This window comes from Pundamilia nyererei, unplaced genomic scaffold (assembly GCF_000239375.1).
Source record: "Pundamilia nyererei isolate P.nyererei 1_Seehausen unplaced genomic scaffold, PunNye1.0 scaffold00006, whole genome shotgun sequence".
NCBI classification, from domain to species: Eukaryota; Metazoa; Chordata; class Actinopteri; order Cichliformes; family Cichlidae; genus Pundamilia; species Pundamilia nyererei.
Genome location: NW_005187407.1, coordinates 7,978,889 through 8,001,803, shown reverse-complemented (window position 1 = coordinate 8,001,803; position 22,915 = coordinate 7,978,889). Strand labels below are relative to the sequence as shown.

Sequence of the window (22,915 nt, the reverse complement as noted above, 5' to 3'; positions counted from 1 at the left end):
ATTTTCATTTTAGCCAAAATGTTACAAATAATACTGGCGTGATTTTTGCTTTGTTCGTTTTGTAATTGTCTTTTTTAATTACGCATCTCATTTTAGTATCAGCCCATACTCAGACGTGAAGTTAGCCCATTTCAAATTTAGCCTTTAACTATATCTAAGCTGGTTTAGCAGATTTGACAGTGGAAGTCCTGATTTCACTTTGTTTTGTGACAGGTGAATAGTTTTGTTCCTGGAAATTTATTGCATTTCACTGAAGATCACTGAAGCACAAATAATGATTAGAAGAAGAGACGGACTTTTGTTTTGACTAAACGGATTTGTCGTCTAAAAGTAAATTCTTAATTTTGAATTGTTTTCAAGTTGTCACTGCCGACAGTAGTTTTGGTGGCACAATCAAATATCCATCACATAAGAAAAAAAAAGATGTAATTATCAAAAGGTTTGATAATTACAGAAAATATTTGTTACAGGAGAAGTAAAAACAGGGTCCAAGTCACTTTTTATAACAAATAGATGTAATGTATTTATTTACATACTCGCTAAACTAAATCAGAGAGCGTTCATAATATGAATAATACAGAAAAACATAAGAAAAGAAAGACTGTGTTCTTATATTTAAAAAAAAAAATTACATTACCATGAATGCAGCATTAATAAACAAAGCAAGAACGGGATGAGCATTCCTCGTGTGTAGTGTTCAGATATTCACTGTGAACCATCACCGGCCGCTACATAATGTATCTGTGGCCACAAAGGGTCATTTACAAATTATTCCCGTAGACCACATCTGGAGCTTCATCTAGCTTTTCCCCCCTTTCGATCCAACATGTTTTCGTCCTTTTTTTCCCTTTTTTTTTTTTTCTTTTCCCTCCTCTGCTATTTTCTGGTCACTGACATCCACAGCAGGCTTCTTCCCACTCCCTATTCTCCAGGCGAAAAGCAGCGAGCGACGGGGGGTGACTGTGATCGCCCGGTGGAAAGGTCCAGGCACTGTAGGGCCCCATTGCTGCCTGGCCGGTGGGCACATAGACGGTGCAGGGCCGGCCGCTGCTGAGCCGGGGTGTCCGGTTTCTCTAGCTGCCAGTCAAAACTTCACCCTCAGCCACCTTAACCACCTGGAAGAGGAATAAAGGCAGATGACAGGTTAAATAGCCTCTGACAAATAGAGAAAAGAGCAGGAATTTATTTATTTTTTTGAAAAAGAAGATTTCAATGTTTAAGTACAAACATTCGGACAGTAAAGTACAAGTTAATTTTCTGCTCTGTGATGACAATGTGAGTGAAAAGACTACCACACAGCAAAGATTTTTAAAATGCATTGTTCTGTATTCCTACTGTAAGTGGTATTTATAGTAGAGTATAGAACAGAGCGTGTGAAGACGTTTATAAGTATGCAGTTATTAATAGCTTCTACTAGAATAGTTTCAAAGAAATGTGCTCCTCTGTTTGCTCAATTGAAGTCAACTTTCTGCACCTCTGTTGCACATTTTTGTAGTTAGAAATTGTCAGAGTGTTTATCTCCGTTGCAGATCATACAGATTTCTAAATTACAGTAATTTGGAGCAGATGGATAATTTTAGAATAGTTATATTTTGTAGGGAAAACGTGCGCAATGGTGTTATTGTGTTTGTCTGTACGCAAGTTTCTGCTGTCGAGCTTTTTCACGATCCTAACAGCGTTTTCTGATGAGTGAAGGGAAATTGTTGTGTTGCTTATTAGTATACAAATATGAATTATTAAAGAGTTTCTTTCCAGTTCTCCTACACAGCTGTATCAGAGAGAGACTCTGCGTATGTAACAAAGTAAGTTGAGCCTGAGAGAGACGGAGAAAGACTGCGATCCTTTGGGGAGATTTGCCTGTTTCACCAAGGCCATTCAGGTTTTATTTGAAGAAGAAATTTTGCTGTGAGCATTATGCAAATGTACTGGACATTTCTAATGTTTAATTTATGTCTTATATTTTTTTTCTTCCTTTTTTTTGCTTTGTGGATTCAGCGTCTGTTAGTTAATTTTACATGGAGTTATAATTCCGCTCTAAAGTTTGGATACGAGCCTTTCGAACTTTTCCATGAAGTTGGAAAAGTTGAGGATAAAAATTTAATTTGTAAACATGGTTTTATTGCGAGGGGCATGTGTTTTGTCCGTTGTGACGTAGCAGTCGAGTGTGTCTGTGTTTTTTAATGTTTGACTGGCTTTACTACAATAACAACAGCCTGGAATGCACTATGGTGCTGAGATCTTGAACCTCTCACTCACATTAACCCTGTATTGCACACATACAAAGGCAGATATTAAGCAGTGTCGTTGTTGATAACTGAGCCTGCGCTCACTCTTGCCGGTGTTTGCGCAACCAAACAGGATAAATCAGAATTGGTAGACAGACATTATATGAGCTTTATACAGTAATAATCTCAATTTCATCACTTTTAAAAGTTTGTCATCAACACTGATTGTTAGATAAGGTTGTCTTTCCATACACAGACTAATTAATTTCAAGTCTGCTGTGCCCATATTTGAAATAATGGATTACTCGTACTTGAATTCACTGAATATGTTTCACAGCGAAAGATTAAGCATTAGGCATGGTTTGCATTTTCGGCATTTGTTATAATTGCTGCAGTTTTTTTTATTATCAGTCGCGACAAATCTCTGTGTACTTGAACATGATATTATTCGATAAGATAAATATGCTTTCGCTCTATTTATTTCTGACAGATTTTGTTTCCTGAAAAACGCCCCGTCTCAACCTTTCATTTACAATCGACAATGCTTTCTCACAATCTACACAATGCTGCCAGAAAACATCAGCCTTCCATGATTAGCAATTTTACTTTCCCACACGTATCTTCCCAACCACCGCAGTAATCTGTTGTCAGAGGCTAAAGAGTCCTGCCAAAACCAGAATACAAGGTTTTAGGAAAGGTTAATTTTCAGATGGTACTTTTCTTGTTTGGTGATGAGAGGGGAGGTATAGAGGTTATGGTTTTGGCAGATGGGTGCAGAGGAGGTTAGAGATGGGGCGAACGACTCTTTTGGGCCAAGAGAGAGGGTATTGGGTCTTGGAGTGACAGGGTTAGGGACTCGGGTTGTGGGGTGTGCGGGGGTCATCTTCTGGAGTTTGGGGTTGAGTATAGAAGGGTCAGCTTTGACGTGCTGCGGCTGAAACGGTACATGACCTCAGACTCTGAGATGATTGGCATGGACGATAGAGGCTCTGACGGCTCATACTTATCCTCCTCACCATCCTCCTCCTCCTCAACTTTGAGACCCAGAAAAATGAACCCTTAAGGGGTCATGGCGGCTTCACCCTCAGCTCACTGACACCAGGCCTACTTCTTTGTTAAAGCAAAGACTCATTTAATAGTTTTTACTGCATGGAGTTTATGATTCTGCATATGAATGTGTGTTGTTTTTTGAGTCACACATATGGCACATGTGGCCAGCTTAGATTCTCAGGAGTTTGTCTCATGAACGCCCGTATGGCGTCTTGAATATATACATTTTTAGCCCGCGTTGATCTCTCGGATTTCTTTTTGCTTTTCTTTCACAAGCAGTTTTCACGTTGTGTCTTTCAACAGCTTTTTGTCGTTGTCGTTTGGAACTTTGAGCTCTACATGATTCCTCTGGCGTTGCTTCTGCCCTTGGCCTGGACCTACATGCTCATTGCGTCGGGGAAGGACACCAGGCAAGATGTGGTGAGTAACCCCATCGCTTCTTGATATCCCTCCGCCTTTCTTTCCTTTCACTGTAAAAGCCCATACAATGCAGGTTAAATTCAACCACAGCTGTCTTGTTGGGACATTGATTTACTGCATTAATCATGCAATGATACATTTCCAGACATATTAAAAACATTAGATATTTGGGACGTAACATTTTGACTGCTGATGAGCATTGATGTACAGATAAGTGAGAAACAGAGGGCTGCAGTTTCCTGTAGAAATGTAGAATATACTCTCAGATTGAACTGCACGCCGCAAACTTTGAACAGATTTTGAATTTCACATGTGAAAACTCTGTGCCGATTTTTTTTTTTCTTTTTCTTAATAAAAATCTCCGTCTGCCACATGAGGTGCTGCATTCTCAGTGCAATCTCACATTTCTCACTTTGCCTTCTTTGAGGCAAAGAAAAGGGAGAAATAATAGGCTGTCACCTTGAGCAATGTTACGCCACTTACCTGGTAGTATATTTATTTAATTCATTTATTTTTTATCTCTTATACCAATTAAGTGATGTCAAAGCAATGTCATGGAGAAACAGACATGTTTTAATCATGGCCAGGCACATTTGGAGAGTAGAGAGTGAAAACGAGAGAGCGAGCTGGACTATGGCATGAGCGTGAACAATGAAGTGATTAATTTTAATAAGTGCCTTTTTCTCACTTGGAAATAACCAGTTAACAGACTTCCGATTTCCTTGCAGTCTTTTGCCTTCTATATGTGTATATTTATCTCTTCATAGGGATTCTATGGGTTAGATTGGATTGGATTTGGAAGAGGTATTAAATTCAGTCATCATAATGAACCAAATCTAATAGCTGTGTGTCATTGCAATATTACAGAATTAAATGTGAACTCTACATAGCATATAGCGCAGATTTATTGTTTCGTCTCAAGAGCTAATCTTCTCTATTCATAAGCTTCCATTTCCATATTTGTTCATTTAAAAACATGGCATTGAAATTAGCAAAATGATCCTTGTGTTTCTTGACAATAAACTGGCAGTTATACTCCAGTTTTTGGTTCATGTTTAAAAATCATATTTTCACTGCATGCGCTCAAGTGACGAATTAAAGGTTTACTATTGTAGGTAAGTTCACAGACAACATAAATCATTTGCGAAGAACACAGACTTTAATTTTAGAGACACTTTTCTCACCTGTAGATGGCGACATTGCTTGCAAAAAAAAAAAAAGAATAGCCACACATGCCTTAAGACAAAACCTGGCATGATTATGTGTCTCTCTACCTGCTGCTTGTATTTATCCAGACCTAATGATATTTTTTTTTCTGTGTACTTCCTAAGTAAAATGAGGCAACAATGGTTGCATATCCCCGTAATGTGGCACTCAATTCACATTCCAATAAGTGCATGTAACTCCCACTTCATGTGGAATTGCTTTTCTCTCTTGAAAGGGACTATTGTGTCTCAAGTACCTCAGGACTTGGTTGAAACCTTAAGACATGTTCATACTGTTGATTCTCATATGGCAAGCGCCTTTAAGTATGACAACAATGGTCTGCCCAGTTCTACTTAAAGGTCTTACGCGCAAAGACAAAAACTGTCAGATGTTAAAACTCGGTGTTTTAACATCTGGTGCTGTCTTACTATTTTATTATTATTGTTATTATATCCTATCCAAAAATCTCCTTTTGGAGATTTACCTGGTCAAGAAACCTGTCCAGCAGATACAATTTAGGATCTATCTGCTTCATTTTCAAAGTAGCATTTCCACACTTGATCGTGATCTTCTGTATTTACAGCATAAATGCAAACCACATAATTTGACTGACTTCAGCTGGGCTTGTTGGGATGAAAGCAGGGCGCCTTAAAATATTTCCCACCAACTAAGAACCATTTTCATTTGAGTTTAATGTCTTGAGGCTTGTCATGTAACTACTCTACTGGATTTATATGCCAAGGGTTAGACCAGACCAGGGAGTGGTTTTGCCTCTGAAGCTTGCTTTAATATCGCTGTCTTCAGAGTGTCATTCAGACTGTCGTTCAGACTGTCGTTCAGACTGGAGAGTGTTTGGTTGAATTCAAAGGATCATCAGGATCATCAAGAACGGGGTGTTTTAAGACACGAGAGCACCGCCTTTAACTTTGGTATCTGACCTTCTTCAGTTAAATGTCTTTACTGTCTAATATGAGCAGCATTTGGCAATAGCTTTAACTGAGTGTGTAGTGTAACTCTTACAGTTTGACAGTCTTGATATGTGTGGGTAGGAGTGTCGATGATGGCACTGGCTTAAGGAGTTTTTGAGGAGGCTGGTGGTGAGATAGTTAGAGGCGCACTATAAGATCGTAGGATAGCACTAAAGTAAATGTGCTCTAGGTTTGTATGCAGGTGCATCCGTAATGCATGGATACTAAATATTGTTTGTGTATGTCTGATGTCAATTAGTATATTCCCTTTATTCCTAGGTTATAACAAATAAATATGAAGGACTGCAGTGTACACTCATATACATTTACACAATTCATTCCAGGTGTGTGTTTGCATGGTACGAACGCGAGTGTAGAACGTTAATCTGTGTGTGCAGATACAGATAAAAGTCGTCTGTGTGTGTTTGAATCTGCTGTGCGAGTGAGTCTTTGCAGTGATGCATCTGATGAAAGTTGAAATTGTCAAAGATTGGCTCTATTAATGCCTCTTTCTTGCTGCTGTGGCAGCTGTGCACAGGTGACACAAAGAAAATTCTCTGGCGATCACTGCCCCGCTTTTGTCTCTGTTGCTGTCTCACTGCCTTCGGGTTAGTGCACGCGCAGGACCGTCTCTCCTTTCTTCATTATCAGCTCTGTGCCTCGTCCACTCCTGATATTAATATCTCGTCTCAAATAAGACTAAAAGCAAAAGTAAGGTACGATAGAAGCGTTTGTTATTTTGCTGAAATGCTGTACACGTAGACAAACGCACAGATACACTCGAATACGCACATTTAGACACAAGTATCCCTCGAGTCCTGTCCCTGTTTGTTTTCAGACAGTTTTCCCCCGGTGCAGGGGGTGGGGGTGAGGAGGAGGGTGAGGGGGGTCTCGTGGATTCCTCTTCCGAATCTTTATCAAGCTGAAGTCATGGACGACTCACTGTTTCCCTCTTGCACTTGGCAGAGACACTGAAAAGAATAGAAAAGAAAACAGGGGGAAAGGCTTTCTAATTACTTTAAACAACACACCAAATTAAAGCATTGTGCTGAGCTGAGCAAGGGTCAGCATCCGGAGCGCTGCGGTTTTCCAGCAGTCTGGGGTGAGGGTAATGCCAAAGGAATCTCTGCTGAACTCACTCTGAAGGTTGAGAGAGAGAAACAGAGATGGTGAGAGAGAATGAGAGAAAACAGGAAAAAAAAAGCCCACACTTGAGTACAGACTTCCTAATGAACTGGCCTTGCTTCATCTGACGGGTTCAGCGTGCTTACCCTTCGACGCTTTTACACCACAACCACAACCCGTATCCCTGTCTATAGCGAATAAACAAACACAGTGTTCTTTACATGCTGTATTTCACCACTCAGGGTCACTGACTGTTGTGCGGTTACATGCTGCTTTGCAAACAGATCCCGGATCAGCTGCTTCTTAGCCTAGCCCCAACCTTGACCGGTACCTGCTAAGCAGTCAGAGCGTCCTTAAGAACAGCGATTAAAGGAGGCACAGCACCAGTAAGGTCCCCGACCTCCTTTCTTATCATGTAGCACTCTGACCCGTGAATGCTGACTCTCCAGCACCGTTGGCTGACCTGTATGTCATGGTGTAACGTGCTCCCTTGCTCTCTGAGCAAACAAGAGGACCCTTTTATGTTTTTGAATATTTGCTGAATATATGAGGATGATGCTCCTTTTATTTGTGCATTCAAATGTATTATTAAGAAAGACTCATGCTATTTTTCTGCTTCTCCGTTTGCATCGCAATGAGATGACCTCTCCATCTCACGCTTGTTTGGATACCTGGGACAATTTGGAGGTTATATCTGTCCTCACACTGGGCTTTGGTCAAGCAGAGGACCGGCTGCTCTGCTGGATGAGAGAGATGGCTGCTAGATACATGTGCACGCATGTCATAGCAGCGAGTCGTATTCTTGCGTGTGCCTGCTTGCATGAATAGATGATGGGCACTGAGATTAACAAGCAGGAACACATCCCAAAAGAAATCTTTCCTTGCCGTTCTCTTGGCCCAGAAAAGCCCTTACCAGATGTTTTGAAGGTGTTAATTTCAGTGCTGGCTGTCGGAGAGGATACATATGGAACACGGTGATGTCTCTTTCTACCACAGGATGACGGGCAATTAGGCCTCGTCACACTGGAGCACCATCCTCTTTATCCCATGCTTCAGACCATTACATTGATTCACCCAATGGATCCACCAAACCATTACGGAAGAGAAGACCTTAATGGCCTGAAGATACTTCACACTTACATATACGCCTCCTGTGGCACGATAGCTGACTATTATAAGTCCGCTCTCGCCACATGGTGATTTGAATCATTCTCACAGAGCTTAGTTATTGAGGTCACAAGGATCTACTAATACTAGTTTAATATTTACTTTTCTCTGCTGTGTGTGACAGCAGCGTATTGTTCGTTAGTGTAAATAAAATCTGGTTTATTTCCAGTCAGAATTGTCAAATGTTATTTGAACACTGTATCATTTTTAGAGCGAGTCTTCATTGCGATTTCTATCTGTTCTATTTTCTCCTTGATTTTGCATCTCAAAACAACTTTGCTCGCAACACTGTGCCTTGACATCTGCCCTCATTAAGAGCCACGCGCAACGCAGGTGGAGTAGAAGTAAATATTAGGAAAAGCTGGAAGGAAAAGAGAATGCGTTGCCTATTATACCTCAACTCCTCCAGGAAGTCACACCATTTTTTGCTCATAAAACTGTAACTCTGGAAAGACAAGGGGAATGAGAAAAGGAGATGGAGTGGGAGCAGGAGACAGAAAAAGACAGGGAGGCATTCAGAGAGATGGAGGCAGAGGAAAGCAGCGGTGGATGGCAGGCACTCCTCAGTGTGGAGTCAGACATGGCAGTTGGTGACAGGTGACAAAATCAAAAGGTCATGTCACTTTTAACTGGGAGCGCCTGTGCCCCGCTGATTTCCCCCGTGCCGCCCCGGCATCGCCGTGCTCATCTCTGCTGCTCTCGCTGCCTCTCTGTCTCTGCTAAACTGGCAGATAGGATGGCAGGCTGGCAGGCAGAAAGACAGGCAGCGGGCATAGTTTGAAGCGGGACGGGAGCATCGGGAGCAACAGGGATGCCACTGCAAAATCCTCCCATCCTTTTCATCATATTGCCACCCCCCTCTCCCATCCCACTCCATTTGTCTAACTCCCTTCATCACACTGAACCTTTGTAACTGTCTGTGCTCTTTGCTAACAACACCAGCAGTTCAGGGTGTCTGTCTCAGTGCCTGTTGGTGTTGTTGTTGTTATTTTGTCTTCATAGCATACCCGCCCATAGCTCTTTGTTAGTGTTTTTGGTTTAAACCTTGAGCTTAAGTCTACAGATGTATGTGTTTCTGCCATACAAGACATGTAGTATGTTACTTGCTCTAGAACTCGTTAGCACAATTGAATATGAAGAACAATGAGAAAAGCTAGACTTTTTAGATCTGAGAAAGACAAATAATGCTGGAGGAGCTGCTTAATCTCTGGCTGAATACTTGGTGATTTGTCAGTAGCTAAATAGGAAAGGAAGAAGTAGCTGGTGAGTTCGAAATGTCACAAAACAAGCCCAAAAACTCAATATCTTCCAGCGTTCACGAAATTTGGTGTTGCTTTCATGAATATGGAGCTGCCCTTCTCACCCTCACCACCAGCTCCGGTAGCACCCCAGCCTCACCCCTATCTAGCCCCCTGCTGGGTGAGCCCTGGCTTGGGCAGTGCAGATGGAAGGGCCCCCCTCTGAGGGCCACGGCTCTGACAGCTTGTGAAGGGCCCGCGTGGGTCAGCCAGGCTCAGCCTTATCAGCCGCGAAGCTCTTCCCCCAGTCTGCAGAAACTGTGGTGTAGGCAATATGTGCACACATACACATGCACTCATGGACAGTGCATACCAAGCAGGGCCTTGAGATCCCCCAGCCAGCCACTCAGCCAAACCTCAGCAGCTGGAGAGGTTAAAACCCCCTCACGTATCAAAGAGGAAAAGCAGCAGGAGGAAGGAGGGAGGGATAGAGGAATGGGAGAAAAAAAGACGGAAAAAGTATATCTTCATGTTCGCTGGCGATGTCTGCCTCGCCGTCAATTCCCCACGTGGCTGTCATTGGGAAGGTGAGGAGAGGAAATAGTGGAACTCCGTACGGCCAGCAGAGAGAAGGCCGAGTTGAGAGGCAGTTTTCAGGGGAAAGGTGAAAATGATGTAGCTGCTAGTTTAGTAGTAGAATTTTACTTTTCCCCTATGGAGTGTTTGTGTGCGCTTGTTTCATTGATTCAGACAGGTTCTGTCAATTTTTTTTTCCTGCAAAACCAGGAGGATGGTGGATCATTGACTTGTGAAGTAATATTTGAAATACTTTGTGCGCAGTGCCTCAGTCGATATAAATATTTAGCTGATTAGTCTTGTATACATTTACCATGTTTCTGTCTTTCCAGTGACCTTAGGTAAATCCTTGATTTGGCCCTTTTCTTTTATGTGAACATACTCATGATTGTCTTATCTTCTCCTATGATTTAACTTATGATCATATTTACTATCAAATTCAGCATAATGCCACAGAGCTGTGTATCCAGCAAGCAGAAGATCACAGTAATAATCTGTCTGACCCTGAGAATATGCTCTCTGTCCTTGAAAACACACTAGGGGTGCTGTTGCACCGCTGATGTTGTGCAAGAAGCTTCTCATAACTGTTCTTGAAAAACTTTTAGATATTTACCTGCACAGCTAATAGAAATAGTCCCCTCCAGCAAGAAATATCAGATCTTAATGCTCCTAATAACTCTTTCTTGTTTTTGTTTTTTTTTTTTAAGTGCAGGCACCTAAACTGTGCATTTCGCAGGCAACCATATATGCACCAAGAATCGAAAGTTTGGTCTTGTGATGCTAAAGTTCCATGTTTTTAGCAATCATGTATCAATTACCAGTTATGTTAAAGTGATGGCACCACAGTTTTCTAGCCACCAAAATAAGGACATAATACACCACTTTTGTGATATGGATTGACTCAAAGATGACTTATCCCCATAATTGAAACCTCCACATAAACAGCAGTAGTGTACTTGTTTTCGGATTAAGTAGACGATGCACTGTTGGTTTTAACTCACAGCTGTTTTAATTTGCAGCTGGTATTTTTGCCTTGATGCAAAATACAGTAAAAGAGGCAAAAAATAATTCAGATAAAGCGCGTCGAGCATGCAGAGCATGTGTTGGAAAGGGAATGCAGCAGCAAATTAATTCTTGCAAATTAGCTCTTCGCGTTTAGGCAAAGACCAAACAGATGCATTCACACATCCAAAGCCATTCGAACTCTCAATGTCATTGTGCTCGCTTGCATTCTTTGCGTGTATTTCATATTATCGCATCTATGTATGTATTTATGGGGCACAATGTAATCTGTAAGAGTAGCCTGCATCATCCCTGTATCATTTGAATGGGTCTGAATATGTTAATCCCCACCTCTGTAGATACTGAATTGACTGGAGCAGCTCTGCAGGCAATGTGAGCCCTGCGCGATCCTGTCGACAGCAAGGCTTTGATGCTGCCGTGCTGTAATGATAGTAATTCAAACAACATGATAATGGGGGGGATAAGCAGACAAATGATATCATACACCAAACAGGTCTTAGAAAGAGGAAAGAATGAGACAAATAGAGGGAGAGGTAGAGCGATGCAGAGAACGAAAGAGGGATGTTTGGAATTCATTGGCTGCACTGAGGTAATTTATATCCTCCCGTACTGAGACAGTAGCTTCAGTGCACGCATTTAGCCGTGGCAATCTTCAGGGCAGATGACATGTTCCGTGTCTTTTTATTTATTAATTTTACACTGTGTCTCATTGCAGGAAACATGACTTCTCTCTGTAACCAGCGGCAATAGAAGGGAGAGAGCAGAGCGGAGAGCAGAGGGAGACAAACGACTCTATCATTCTCTCTGTCTCTCTAGGTCATGCTTCTCCACCTAGCTCATGCTCATTTCTTTGTTTAAAGTTTGGAGCATGTGCCAGGCATGCCCTGCTAATGCCTCTGTGTGGAAGATTCCATTATATTTCTATTTTGGCATGGATGAAAGGATTTGGAGGGAACCATGATGTCTTTATAAACAGTTATAGTTCATTTGTTTAGAGATGCCAGAAGGCTTTCATTTTTACAGTATCTCATCTACATCTTTTCCCTTGACTGAGCACGAGAATTCCCTCTTCGGTATTTGTATAGTGTAGCGCTGGATGTGCTCAGTGTCAATAAAGAGACCGTCAAATGTGAACAGTCGAGCTTATTTGTCTAGACATGGCAGAGTTTCATTGAGCTGGGAATGGCCAGTTGTTACACAGTCAGACAGTTAAAATGAGGAGTTTCACACATACATGCACAGCACTTTGCCCTAGCGATTCACTTATATTGATAGAACAGGGACGCGCACGCACGCACACGCAGTACCCTCTCGACTCCGCTGTTCTGACTGAACTCGTCTTTGTTTGTGTGGGAAGCTGCATTTACATAAGAGGCTTATGTCAGCCGCCACATAGTTTCCCCCCGTATTCCAATGAAAAACAAAAAGGACAAAAGCTATTGTCTTGTTAAGTAATGATTTTTGGATTTCTCCAAACTAGTTTGCACTGTTCTGGATTTGCTGGGGGGGGTGCGGTAATGTCGGGGATGGGTGAAGGTTTTCGAGGGGGTAGGGGCTGGTAACGCTATCAAACAATGAGAGCAGATCAAATCCGAGGTTGACAGCTGTAGGGCTTATGATACGGCTGTTTGTTTATGTAAATCGTGGGCAACTATATGATTTGTCATATGATAAGCTGTGATGTGTCATTGATAGAGGGTGGATAAGATGCAGCTGTAATGGTTTTCACTTTGGTGGTATCAAGACACAGCCAAGTGTGAACCAAGGTGTTCAGGGATGAACTTCTATGGATACACGTGTGATTATTGCCTTGCTTTCACACATAGAGGTCTCTATGTGATTCCAGTGTGTCTTAAATAATTGTTTAAAATGTGCGCTACTTATTTTGTCCAGTACCCTTTATGTTTGCTGTCGTGAATTTAGACCGAGCGTGAGCAAGCGTCGTAAATCATGCCATTTTTCTTTGTGTTCTACAGTATGTCTTGTGGTTTCTCGGGGCTTCAGAGTCAGGTCGGCTCCAGTTTTCTCGGTTGTGGATCACTGAAGCAAATAGTTGCTGTTCTTTGTGACTCGGTCTCTGCACTTCAGGCTTTTCTTCTTTCTTCTCTTACGAAGCGTCTGCGAGGAAGAAGAAAAAAAAGCATAGAGAACTGAATGTATATAAACCAGTGGTGGAGGTGAGAGACTCATGCAGAGGTTAAGGAGGTCAGAAGAAGAGGAGTTCTGCTGTCTTCTCCCTTTGAACAGTATAAGTCTTACATGCTTTTGTGCAATGCTGTTTGACTGCTTGAATAGACTTTAATCCTCAGCCCGTGGAAATTCAAAGCCAGAGCATTTGCTTGCATTTCCAGAAGTGTCAACATATTTGAACAACAGAATGTTTCTAAAATTAAATTCTAATTGAGAACCATTCTGAAGCTTATGACATATTAGCACTCACAAATCCAATAGTTGTGCTTTCTGCATGTCTTCCATACTCATTAACAAACTCTTGCCAGACATAAGCAGAACCAATCAGCTTTAATATGCCTCTTTGGATGCTCTGATGATGTTAACCCTCTGTTATCTAATGTTTATCTGCACTATAGCTGTTGCATAAACATTTTTATTTCTCCTTCTCGTTTTTCTCTTTGCTCTGTTGCAACTGTCAGGAAGCAGTGGAGGACCTGCTGGAGGATGAGGATGAGGATTTTGACAAAGATGACAAGGTAATTATGTCTCGTGTCAGAGATGCATTCACACACACACATACACACACACACACACTCGCACACACACTGCCTCAGGAGGGGTTGACACTGCTTCAGAGACCGGAAACACAAACAGACTAACAAAATGACTCCATCTTCCCCTCCCATCTCTTCCCCCTGTTCAGATATTCTCACTGCCTGAGGCACAAACACATGTTCACAGATTGTACAACCTTTTTAACCTTTTCAAAAGTTTTCTCTTTAGGTGTGTACATAACACATTCCTCACCTTTTCTGCTCGGGGTTTCGCTTTGTTTTTGATCTTTTCGACGCGCTTTGGTGCATTATCCCTAAATTTCCCTTCGTACAACAGTGTGCTAACTTTACAGACACTGTGCTTCAGTCTTTCTTCCTGTGAACATACACCCATATAAAGTGCTTAGTTAGCTATTTAGGTCCATTCACTGCTCCTTTATGTCGCAGTAAAACAGCATCTGGGCTTGTCCAGACACTATCAGGTAACAACAGGTGGCTGCTTTACTGCCTCCGCTCGTTTGCACTGTAGGAACAGCTACTGAAACAAATGCCACTGGACGGGATACAGAACCTTGTCAGTGCTCCACCTGGGAATGGTAATTGAAATAGCACAGCGCTTAATCTACCCACTGTGTTGTCTGCTTTTCTTGTGTGTCAGGTTTGAAATGAAAGTAATTTTCTCCTTCAGACTCTAGTGTGTTGAGGTTTCAAGCAGTGTGAAACAAGAGTGGCATTTTAGCATAGTTTGCACTTGGTTTTATTTAGTGTGAAAATGAAAATGATTTGACTTGATGCTTGATACTTTTCTGCCTCACACCAGATTGTGATGTGATAATATGGATGGTCTGGTTTGGTAATGTTTTTAAAAAAAAAAACATTTCCAAGAAAGCTGATGTTGGACTTGTAGGCTACATTTACTTATCTAACGCCAACTTTACAACAGACAACAAAAAGGAGTGGTTAAAGAAAAAAAAACTTTAAAAAAAGAAGCAACATTTATTGTGTCATTGGTCAAATAGTCATCCCACTAGAAAGTCAGCAATCAATCAGCCAGGCAGCCAGTTGTGGGATGAACACACAGCAATATGTGAGCATTACATCCTCTCCCACAGTGCAGAGGCAGAAGGAAAGTTTCTTGGCTGTGAAGTTCCAAGGCTGAAATGTACAGGGGGGCACTGACTGAAGATATGCACCAGGCAACCTTGAACCTTTTTTTCCCCCCACTCCTTCCCTGTGTCTGTCCTCCTTATTGCATTTCTAACCTCCTCTCTGTGGGGTGGGGGAATAAAAAATACAAGCATTTGAAAAGCTGCAGATTATATAAAATACATTTTGGACTTTCATATTGAAATGAGGTGCGGAAGCAGTTTGTGCGGCCTCCGTCAGATTTGGTGGCGAACTGATTATTCCAAATAAGAAGGCCTTGCTCTGTGTTCACACAGGGCTGGGATGCTGGATAGCACAGCTGCCACAAAGGCTACAATTTACCAATTCTGGCTTCATACATTTTGATCTATTGCTCCCCTCAACTGTTAGCATTTCATTTGAGCTGTAGGGAAGTTGAAAGGGGGCATTTTTCTTTTTTCTTCGCCTACATCTCTCTCCCCTCCCACTCTCCTTCTTCCCCTTTCCACAATCATCCCCTTCCCTGACTTTTTTCCCCCCCTTTTGCTGTGACACACACTCTCTTCCCTTTGCTCTCCCTCCAACCTGGTTAAGTGCAGAACAAATGGACTTTCAGGGCTTAGCAAATTTGTCTTTCACATTGGATATGAGGTCTTTTACATTGGATATGAGCTGCAGCTTCAGATTGTATGAGTAAGTATGAAGGACGGGTCAAAGGAGGCCTCTTTAATGGCACAGGCCTATAGGGGAGAGTGGGAAGAAGAGAAAGAGAGCAACAGAGAGAGAGAGCAAAGGGAGAGGAAAAAAAGATTAATAAATGTGCCAAGGCCTCATTTTAATTGAACTTGAAGCATATGTTGCAAGTATGTACAATCCGTCCCAGATGTTTACTTGGGCCATGTGCACAGCTCTTCCCAGTGCACCACAAGGCAGCTATTAGCTGGATAACCTTTGCTCCAGAGGGTAAATGGGGTATTACATGGCCAAAAACTAGAGCACCTGTTTTTCATTGCATAGAGGACCCCTTGCAGGCTTTTTGCCTTGGATTACCACATGTGTTTTGACTTAACAGATTGTTGGGCAGACGTGAAAAGTGTCTTTCTTGTGAGCAAGCACTGATATTAGTCACTTAATCTCAATGAAAGTCCAGCATCTAGACTAATTGATGGGGACGGCTGAGTTGTTAAAGCCAAATAGGCAAGCACACGAAGGGTGAAAGAATGTTAGACATAAACTAATTCTTTTTGTCTTCTCCCTTCCATCACATTGTGTGTGTGTGTGTGTGTGTGTGTGTGTGTGTGTGTGTGTGTGTGTGTGTGTGTGTGTGTGTGTGTGTGTGTGTGTGCGTGCACTCACCTTGATATGGAATTTTTTTCTTTTTATCCCGAAGTGCATTACTCATGTAACACATAAACGTAAGAGACACATTTATTGAAATTGCGTATCTAGATTTAACAGTTACGGTTATTATTATTTATACTACATATAAGGATGAGTGTTTGAGGGATAGAAAGTTCTACATTTTTTCATCGATTTGAGAGTCCTGTAGTCTAATTTAAAAACCTTTAACTCAGCTTGTGCTGTTGATTATAAAATCACGTCTTTGATTTTCTTTTATGAAATGCCAAAAGGAATCTCTTAAATGATATGGACAGGTATCCGGGCCCAAGTGTCTATGACTTCCTCAATTATCTGTGGCCTTTTACACAAAGCAAATCCATGGTTTTCTTTTAAACCTGTCTTACACTTTTAAAACTGCATCCTGCAGTATCTTTGTAGACCCCTTTCACCATCTTGAAATACAGCTTGAGCAGTGTGAGATAGCAAAAACACGCTGCTCATTCCTGTATTTACAAGCATGTGGCTGCAGGGGCTTAAGCGTATAATGTAGCTTGTGATGTCTCCACTCACCTGTGGGCTCGCTGTCCAGAGCTGGCATGAGCCAGTAGCCTTTAGGCTCTGCACGGGTGTGAGTGTTTGTGTGCGTTAATGTGTTTGTGTGAACGTCTCACGTGGATGTGTGTGTGCAGCTCAGCTGCCTCCCAGAGGGGGGCTTACTGGAAAAATGGAAAGAGAGAGTGAATGGGAGAGAGACAGACTGAAGGAGTGAGGAGATTACCCTCACACGGTTGACTGGTCACTGAAGCGCTTGTGCTCCGCTCAGCTAGGCTCCACTAGCCTCAGGAGGACCTGACACAGATAAGATACACACTGCAATCATGTCCTGCTCACGGGCTTACTGCTCGGTGCACTCCCTCTCTCTTTCTCCCTCTATGCCTATCTATCAATATCTCGCTCACATACACACACACGTACACAGACATACCACATGTACCAAATCATCTTTTTGGTTTCTCGATTATTCCGACTCGTTTTTCTCCTCGTAGTAAATATAGAGCAGACGTTATTACTTAGTTTGAACATTGACCTGAAAAAATGTGAATGTTTTGTCTTCGTTTTTTTTTTTAATAGACCCAGTTCTTCAAGGCATCAGATTTGGGGGTCAAACAGTAACCCACCGGCTATTCTATAATTTAGGTTTTGTTTTTTTTTAACCTATTGAGGCAGAGGCTTAATATAGTTCTAGTATTTAGGATATCCTCATGTAATGTGTGTACATCCAACCTGACACATCAGTAGTAGATTTTAAAGGTGCTATTGATGAGTTATATAGAATTCCCTGTTTCTTCATACCGCCACAGAGTTTCTCCTTATCCTACTCATCTGCAGTGCTGAGACAGCCATTTCACCCTCTGCTGCTGTCCCTGCAGGCATGACTCATGCAACATACAGAACATGTATGGGCGCACACAATCCTGCCCGTGTGTGTGTGTGTGTGTATGTGTTCATCGCTTCTTCTCCTGCAAGCGTATAACTGCTGATGGATGGCTAGTATCAGCACACATATCCAGTGCAGGCCTCACAGCCACTTTCAGCTGTTGATGTTAACACCCAGAATCTCTGTTTCTTTTCAAATGTGGCTGACTGTCGTCTTTCTCTCCACAACTTTTCTCCGTTTTTTTTCTCTCCACTCAATACTATTAAGCGAGCGCTCCATGAAAAGTTAAATAGGGCACATGCAGCGCTGTTTCCACGACTTGTCTCCAGATAGCACATAGAGCTTCTGTAGCACCTCCCTAAGCCACCGCACTCCTCTCTTAGCCCCAGTCACGGCACTGTGCCGATCACTCAGATAACGGCATGGCATAATGTAATTGGACTAAAGAGCGCACTGGGAATTATATCAATGCTCTGGAAGAGGGGGAAAAAGTGTGACTGAAATGTTGTTCTGGGGAGGCTATTGAGCTTGAGATGCAGGTATCGGGGGGGTTCAGCTGCTGAGGAGAATGGGTGAAAGAGACAGAGCAGGAGAGAAGGGAAGAGAATAAAGTTTGAATGTCTGTCTTTTCTTCTTGCCGCCTGTGAAGGATGAAAAGCGTCACGCTGTAAAAGATGCTTTTGACTTTTCCGCTTCATTTTTCTTCCCATCTCACTGTCTTTTTTTTTTTTTCTCCCCCGTTGTTCAGCAGAGACGCTGGTAGGAACTGCATTTTAATCATGTTTTGCTAATAGAGGCAGGAATGAAAACAAAAAGGAGGGTGAAAGAGGCAGAGAGGAGTATTGTCTGTCTATGCAAAACACACTGCATTGTTTGTTTGTTTTCCCTCTTTGTCACACACATACATCAGGTGGATCATCTCTCACTATCTCTATTCCCCCCAGATGCATATCTCTTGCTTTGTCTTTCGCTTTCTATCATCACTCCTTCATTCTCAGTCTTTCTAGCCTGGTTCAAATGAAAATTGGTAATTTTTTGCACCATGGGTCTTTTTTTTTTTGTTGGTTTGTTTTTTTTTCTTTGCTTTCGGCACTATTCTTATGCGCTACAGTGCAGTGACCACGGTCTTTGTAGAGATTGCGGACACGGGCGCTCATCCTGATAGATATGCAATAGTCCAGTGGACTCAGGGAGATGCATATTTAGTTTGAATTTTACTACCCAATGCTGTTGTTTCAAAGTTTAAATAAAGATGAGCACTGAAAAAAAGAATCTTTTCTGCATTGCAAGGCTGAAGCTGTTTTGATTGCAGTGCTTTTGCTGTTTTCTTTCCTGCACAGGGTGATATAAATGTATAAGACCACAGCTGCAAAATCATCCACATTTTCTAAACCTTTTGACTTTAATTTCTGTGGGTTGTAAAGAGAACATCTCACTGTAATCTATCCACAAGGACCCTAAACCAGGCCCCTGGGAGGACAGCCGTGATAAAAACCATATCCTCGAGGATATGTTGGCTTCCTGGCACTTTGAATGGATACGAGCAATGGTGGTAAGTTGATCTGTGTGTGGTTCTGGCACCGACTCCCGATGGTGTTTGTTGCTGTCTCCCAGTTCCCTTTTTTAGCTCATCGTCTGTCCAGCGGCCTCTGTGTGCCGTCCTGTCAGGGTTTGTGTACAGTACCTGTCCCCCATGTCCGCGTCTCGATTAACACCCACACACACTGCACGTTTGACCCTCAAATCCAAACCCACTGCAAGGGTTCTGCCTGTGCCTGCTTTTTAAGGTAATGGGGGAAGCTACTGAGCTCCAGCATGGAAAGCGGCCCCTGTCTTTGTCTTTGACTTCCCTGTGGCATTGTAGACTTGTTAAACATTGAGGTGAAATGTGTAGACTGAGGTGTGACAGTGTGTTTTGCTGGTGGGGCTTTTGGTTCTGGGGCAATAAAAGGTGACATGGGAGTCACTCGAGTGCTTTTGTGCTTATTTATTTTTGATACAGTTTGCACAGAAACAGGGAGCACAAGGGAATAAAATGTTCTTCTAGGTTGGTGTAGTGTTTTTTTTGGGGGGGTTTTTTGGCGTGCCAAAAAGTAAGCTTTTAGATTCAAGCTTCTTTGAAAGTACTAATTAGGACTCACTCACACATAAGGACTACTTTCACACCTTATGACCCCCTAAGTCACTGATAATAGACAGCTAACAAACTCATTTTCGAGTGAGTTTCAGTTCCCTGAGTGTGTGTGCATGGGTGTGCGGTGGCTGGTGCGGTGATTTAAATGTTTTTCTCAGCGCTTTTGCTTTAAAGTTGCTACAGGAACTGCAAAATTGTCACATATTGCTGAAGAAAATCCCAATGCTCATTATGCCTAATGCAACAATGACTATTCCCCCCAACTGTTATTGTTCTGAATCGCATACACACAAGTGGCTGAACCAACTGAACTTTTTGATTGATGAACTATGCATCAAAGGATTACAACGAGCAGCTCCTTGCACTGTAGGTGAGGAGTTCTTGCGTGTTCTTATCCACCCAAAGTAACTCTTATCGAGACTCTCGCCGAATAGGATGTTGGAGATGGCACACACTCAGCCCTCTCGGTCTCTCATTGGACAGAATGTGGAGCACAACACTTGACAGCAGTGTCGTCTGAATTTGAAAGTCAGACATGTAAGAAGGCAGCCGCCACCTTTTCTTTTAACAAGAGTCATAAATCTGTAATGAGCACAGAGAGGATGCATATTTTATTTACTTTTTTGAAGATGTGATCCCTTCACTTCATAGCAATGCACTCTCGTTCTGTTGTTTTTTTTCCCCTTTCCAAAACAAAGTTTAAGACAGTAGATTTTACAGCTTTTTCTATCTCCTGTGTGTCTGAACATGAATGTATAATTAAAAACATGCCAAGGTTAGCAGGTTTTACAGATTGAGGTGCAATTTCACCCCAGCAAGATTAAAATATGATGTCATTAATGAGAGTAGTTAAAAATGTGACACGCGTGTCTTTGAGTTTTGTATGTTTCCCTGATTTTAAAAATATGAAAGCTGATATGTACTCTCATCTTTTAGGCATTTGACAGTACAGTGGGATGCTGTGTGTTTTAAGCCAACCCGGATAGAGAGACTTAGACAAACAGACGCACTTAGACAGACTGACAGACTGACGGACGAGGGGAGATGGGCTGGAGCAGCTAAACCAGGCCAACAGAGGACAAGACTAATGTCGTCCCATTCATCACACTCCGCCAGGCTGCTTCCTGGGAAGGACAGGGGAAGGAGAGTGCGGGAGCAGGGGGAGCAGAGGTGAGGTAGGATGGCGGTTCAGGGCGTGGCATGCAGCGGGAGGCCAGGAGAAGGTGATCAAGTGATCAAGAGCAGAAGTTGAGAGGTAGTAGTCATTTATGTTTTTGTGTGCGCACCTGACCTTGAGCCTTGATAGAGTGGCTGGTGTGGTGGAGGTGATGAGAGGCCCCACGGGGATATGGGTAAAGATGATCAGTGGCAAACAACCTCCTGCCAACCAGACACATTAGAGACACGCACACAAACTCACACTCATAACGCCAGAAACCTTTCTCTTTAGGACAGGAAGCAGAGGTCAAACTGAAAATATATTAGCGCCGCCTCCTTTAAAAACTCGCTACTCTCGTTCCCCCCTAACGCTCTCTTTTATATACAGTATGTGTAAACTTATCCCCGCAATGGGACTTGGCTGGGTGAAGAGACTAATTAGCGCTAGAGAGCATTGTGCGTGCGCGGGCCACCTTCAGCTGACAGACTTAACTGGAGCTTGTCTTTGACTGTGTTGAAGCAACCCTCGGCACACACAGGTTCTCTCAAACGAGCAATGCAGCACATCATGTGAACGCAGGAAAATACATATACAGTCTTTCTGCTCCGGCCTATAGGAGCAGGATTCAGGATGCCCCTTCTCATCTTTACTGGACGTGCTGTGCATCTCAACAGCACAGTAACACAAATATTTCCGTATTATGTTTAAAAAAAGAGAGAAAGAGAGGTCAAGATGGAAAAAAATGTATCCCCCTCACCCATTTGCCCATGGATTAGCTGTTATATGGGATAAATTATTTATTAAAATGATACCCACCGCTTAAAAAAAAAAAAAAAAATCGAACATCTGCCCCTTTCATGTGGCGCTGGCGAGGTGCCAGGTTGCAGGGTGGTATCTGAGGCCATTCACAGGGTCTTTGTCTTGTCCTGTTGTCATTTCCTAACAGAAAAGAGATGGTATTCTAGGCCACTGGGTCCTTTTTTTTCTTCTTTTTTTATTCCCCAGGGGGCCTTTCTTAACTCCCAATTGGTAAAATCTGTGACTCATCTTGTCCCCAGTGGAGTTGGTATTACTTGGAATAGACCTCGGTAACACAATAGCTTTAGAGCAGCTGAACTATTTAAATGGCCAACATAAGAAAAATGGGTTCCATGCTTCATTTGATATTTTTATTACTCTTAAAATGCTAATGAACACATGAAAATGGGAAAAATAAACCACAAAAAATGCTTAGCTCACAAACAGATTTAATCTTAAAAACTAGAAACAAGGGGAAGGTGTTGATTAACAGAAATTCATCAGTGAAAATTGGAGTTTATATTTAGATAAAATACAATTTTGGAAGCTTTTCTTTTCTATGTTCTCTATGTTTTCCTGCTTTTTCATTTTCGGCTAAGCTGTCTCTATAGTGCTCTGTTTCGACTTGTGGTTCATGTACAGTGCTCGACACATCGCCACTAGAGAGAACAGTATGTCATGGGTGAATGCAAATGAACCAATAAAGGCCTGCTTTCCTTCCAGTGACATGCACTTTCATCAATCATTTTCTTTATTTCCACTAATTAAAAAAAAATGCACACCCAAATAACATCTTTATCAACACAAAATCATTGTTTTCTTTTTTGTTCAGTAGCGACACACCTAATTTAAATATACAGTAGATGCTAATCATATGCACTATTTATTATCGTGTCATTGCTAGTTCTTTCGCAGGCTTTGGAAATTGAATTCGTGTCACCCTCTAGCATTCCTCAAGTTGTTCAACTTTTCAGTGGGTTTTTTTTTTTTTTGTTGTTTTTTTTTTCCTGGGGTGGAAATGGGAGGGATGTCGTCTCTCTCTGCAGTTACAAAATCAACAAGAACGCTTTCAGATGCCCTCTGGGAGCCACATATTAGCATCCTGTCACATTTTATATGACATTTCAATTTTTACTGTGCTGCCAGAGTGAGAGGGGCAAAAAAAAGGAAAAACAAAGAAAAACAGGTGCAATTTT

General features: G+C 42.1%; 1 protein-coding gene across 1 annotated transcript in view; it reads left to right on the top strand.

Annotated features, from left to right (window-relative positions):
• mctp1a (multiple C2 domains, transmembrane 1a) overlaps positions 1-22,915 on the top strand; it is a 68,205-nt gene that overhangs the window by 30,010 nt on the left and 15,280 nt on the right. The window contains exons 15-17 of the mRNA XM_005722418.2: positions 3,579-3,695; positions 13,650-13,706; positions 19,082-19,180. Of these exons, the coding sequence (XP_005722475.1) occupies positions 3,579-3,695; positions 13,650-13,706; positions 19,082-19,180 (273 nt within the window). The remainder of the gene's footprint in view (positions 1-3,578; positions 3,696-13,649; positions 13,707-19,081; positions 19,181-22,915) is intronic.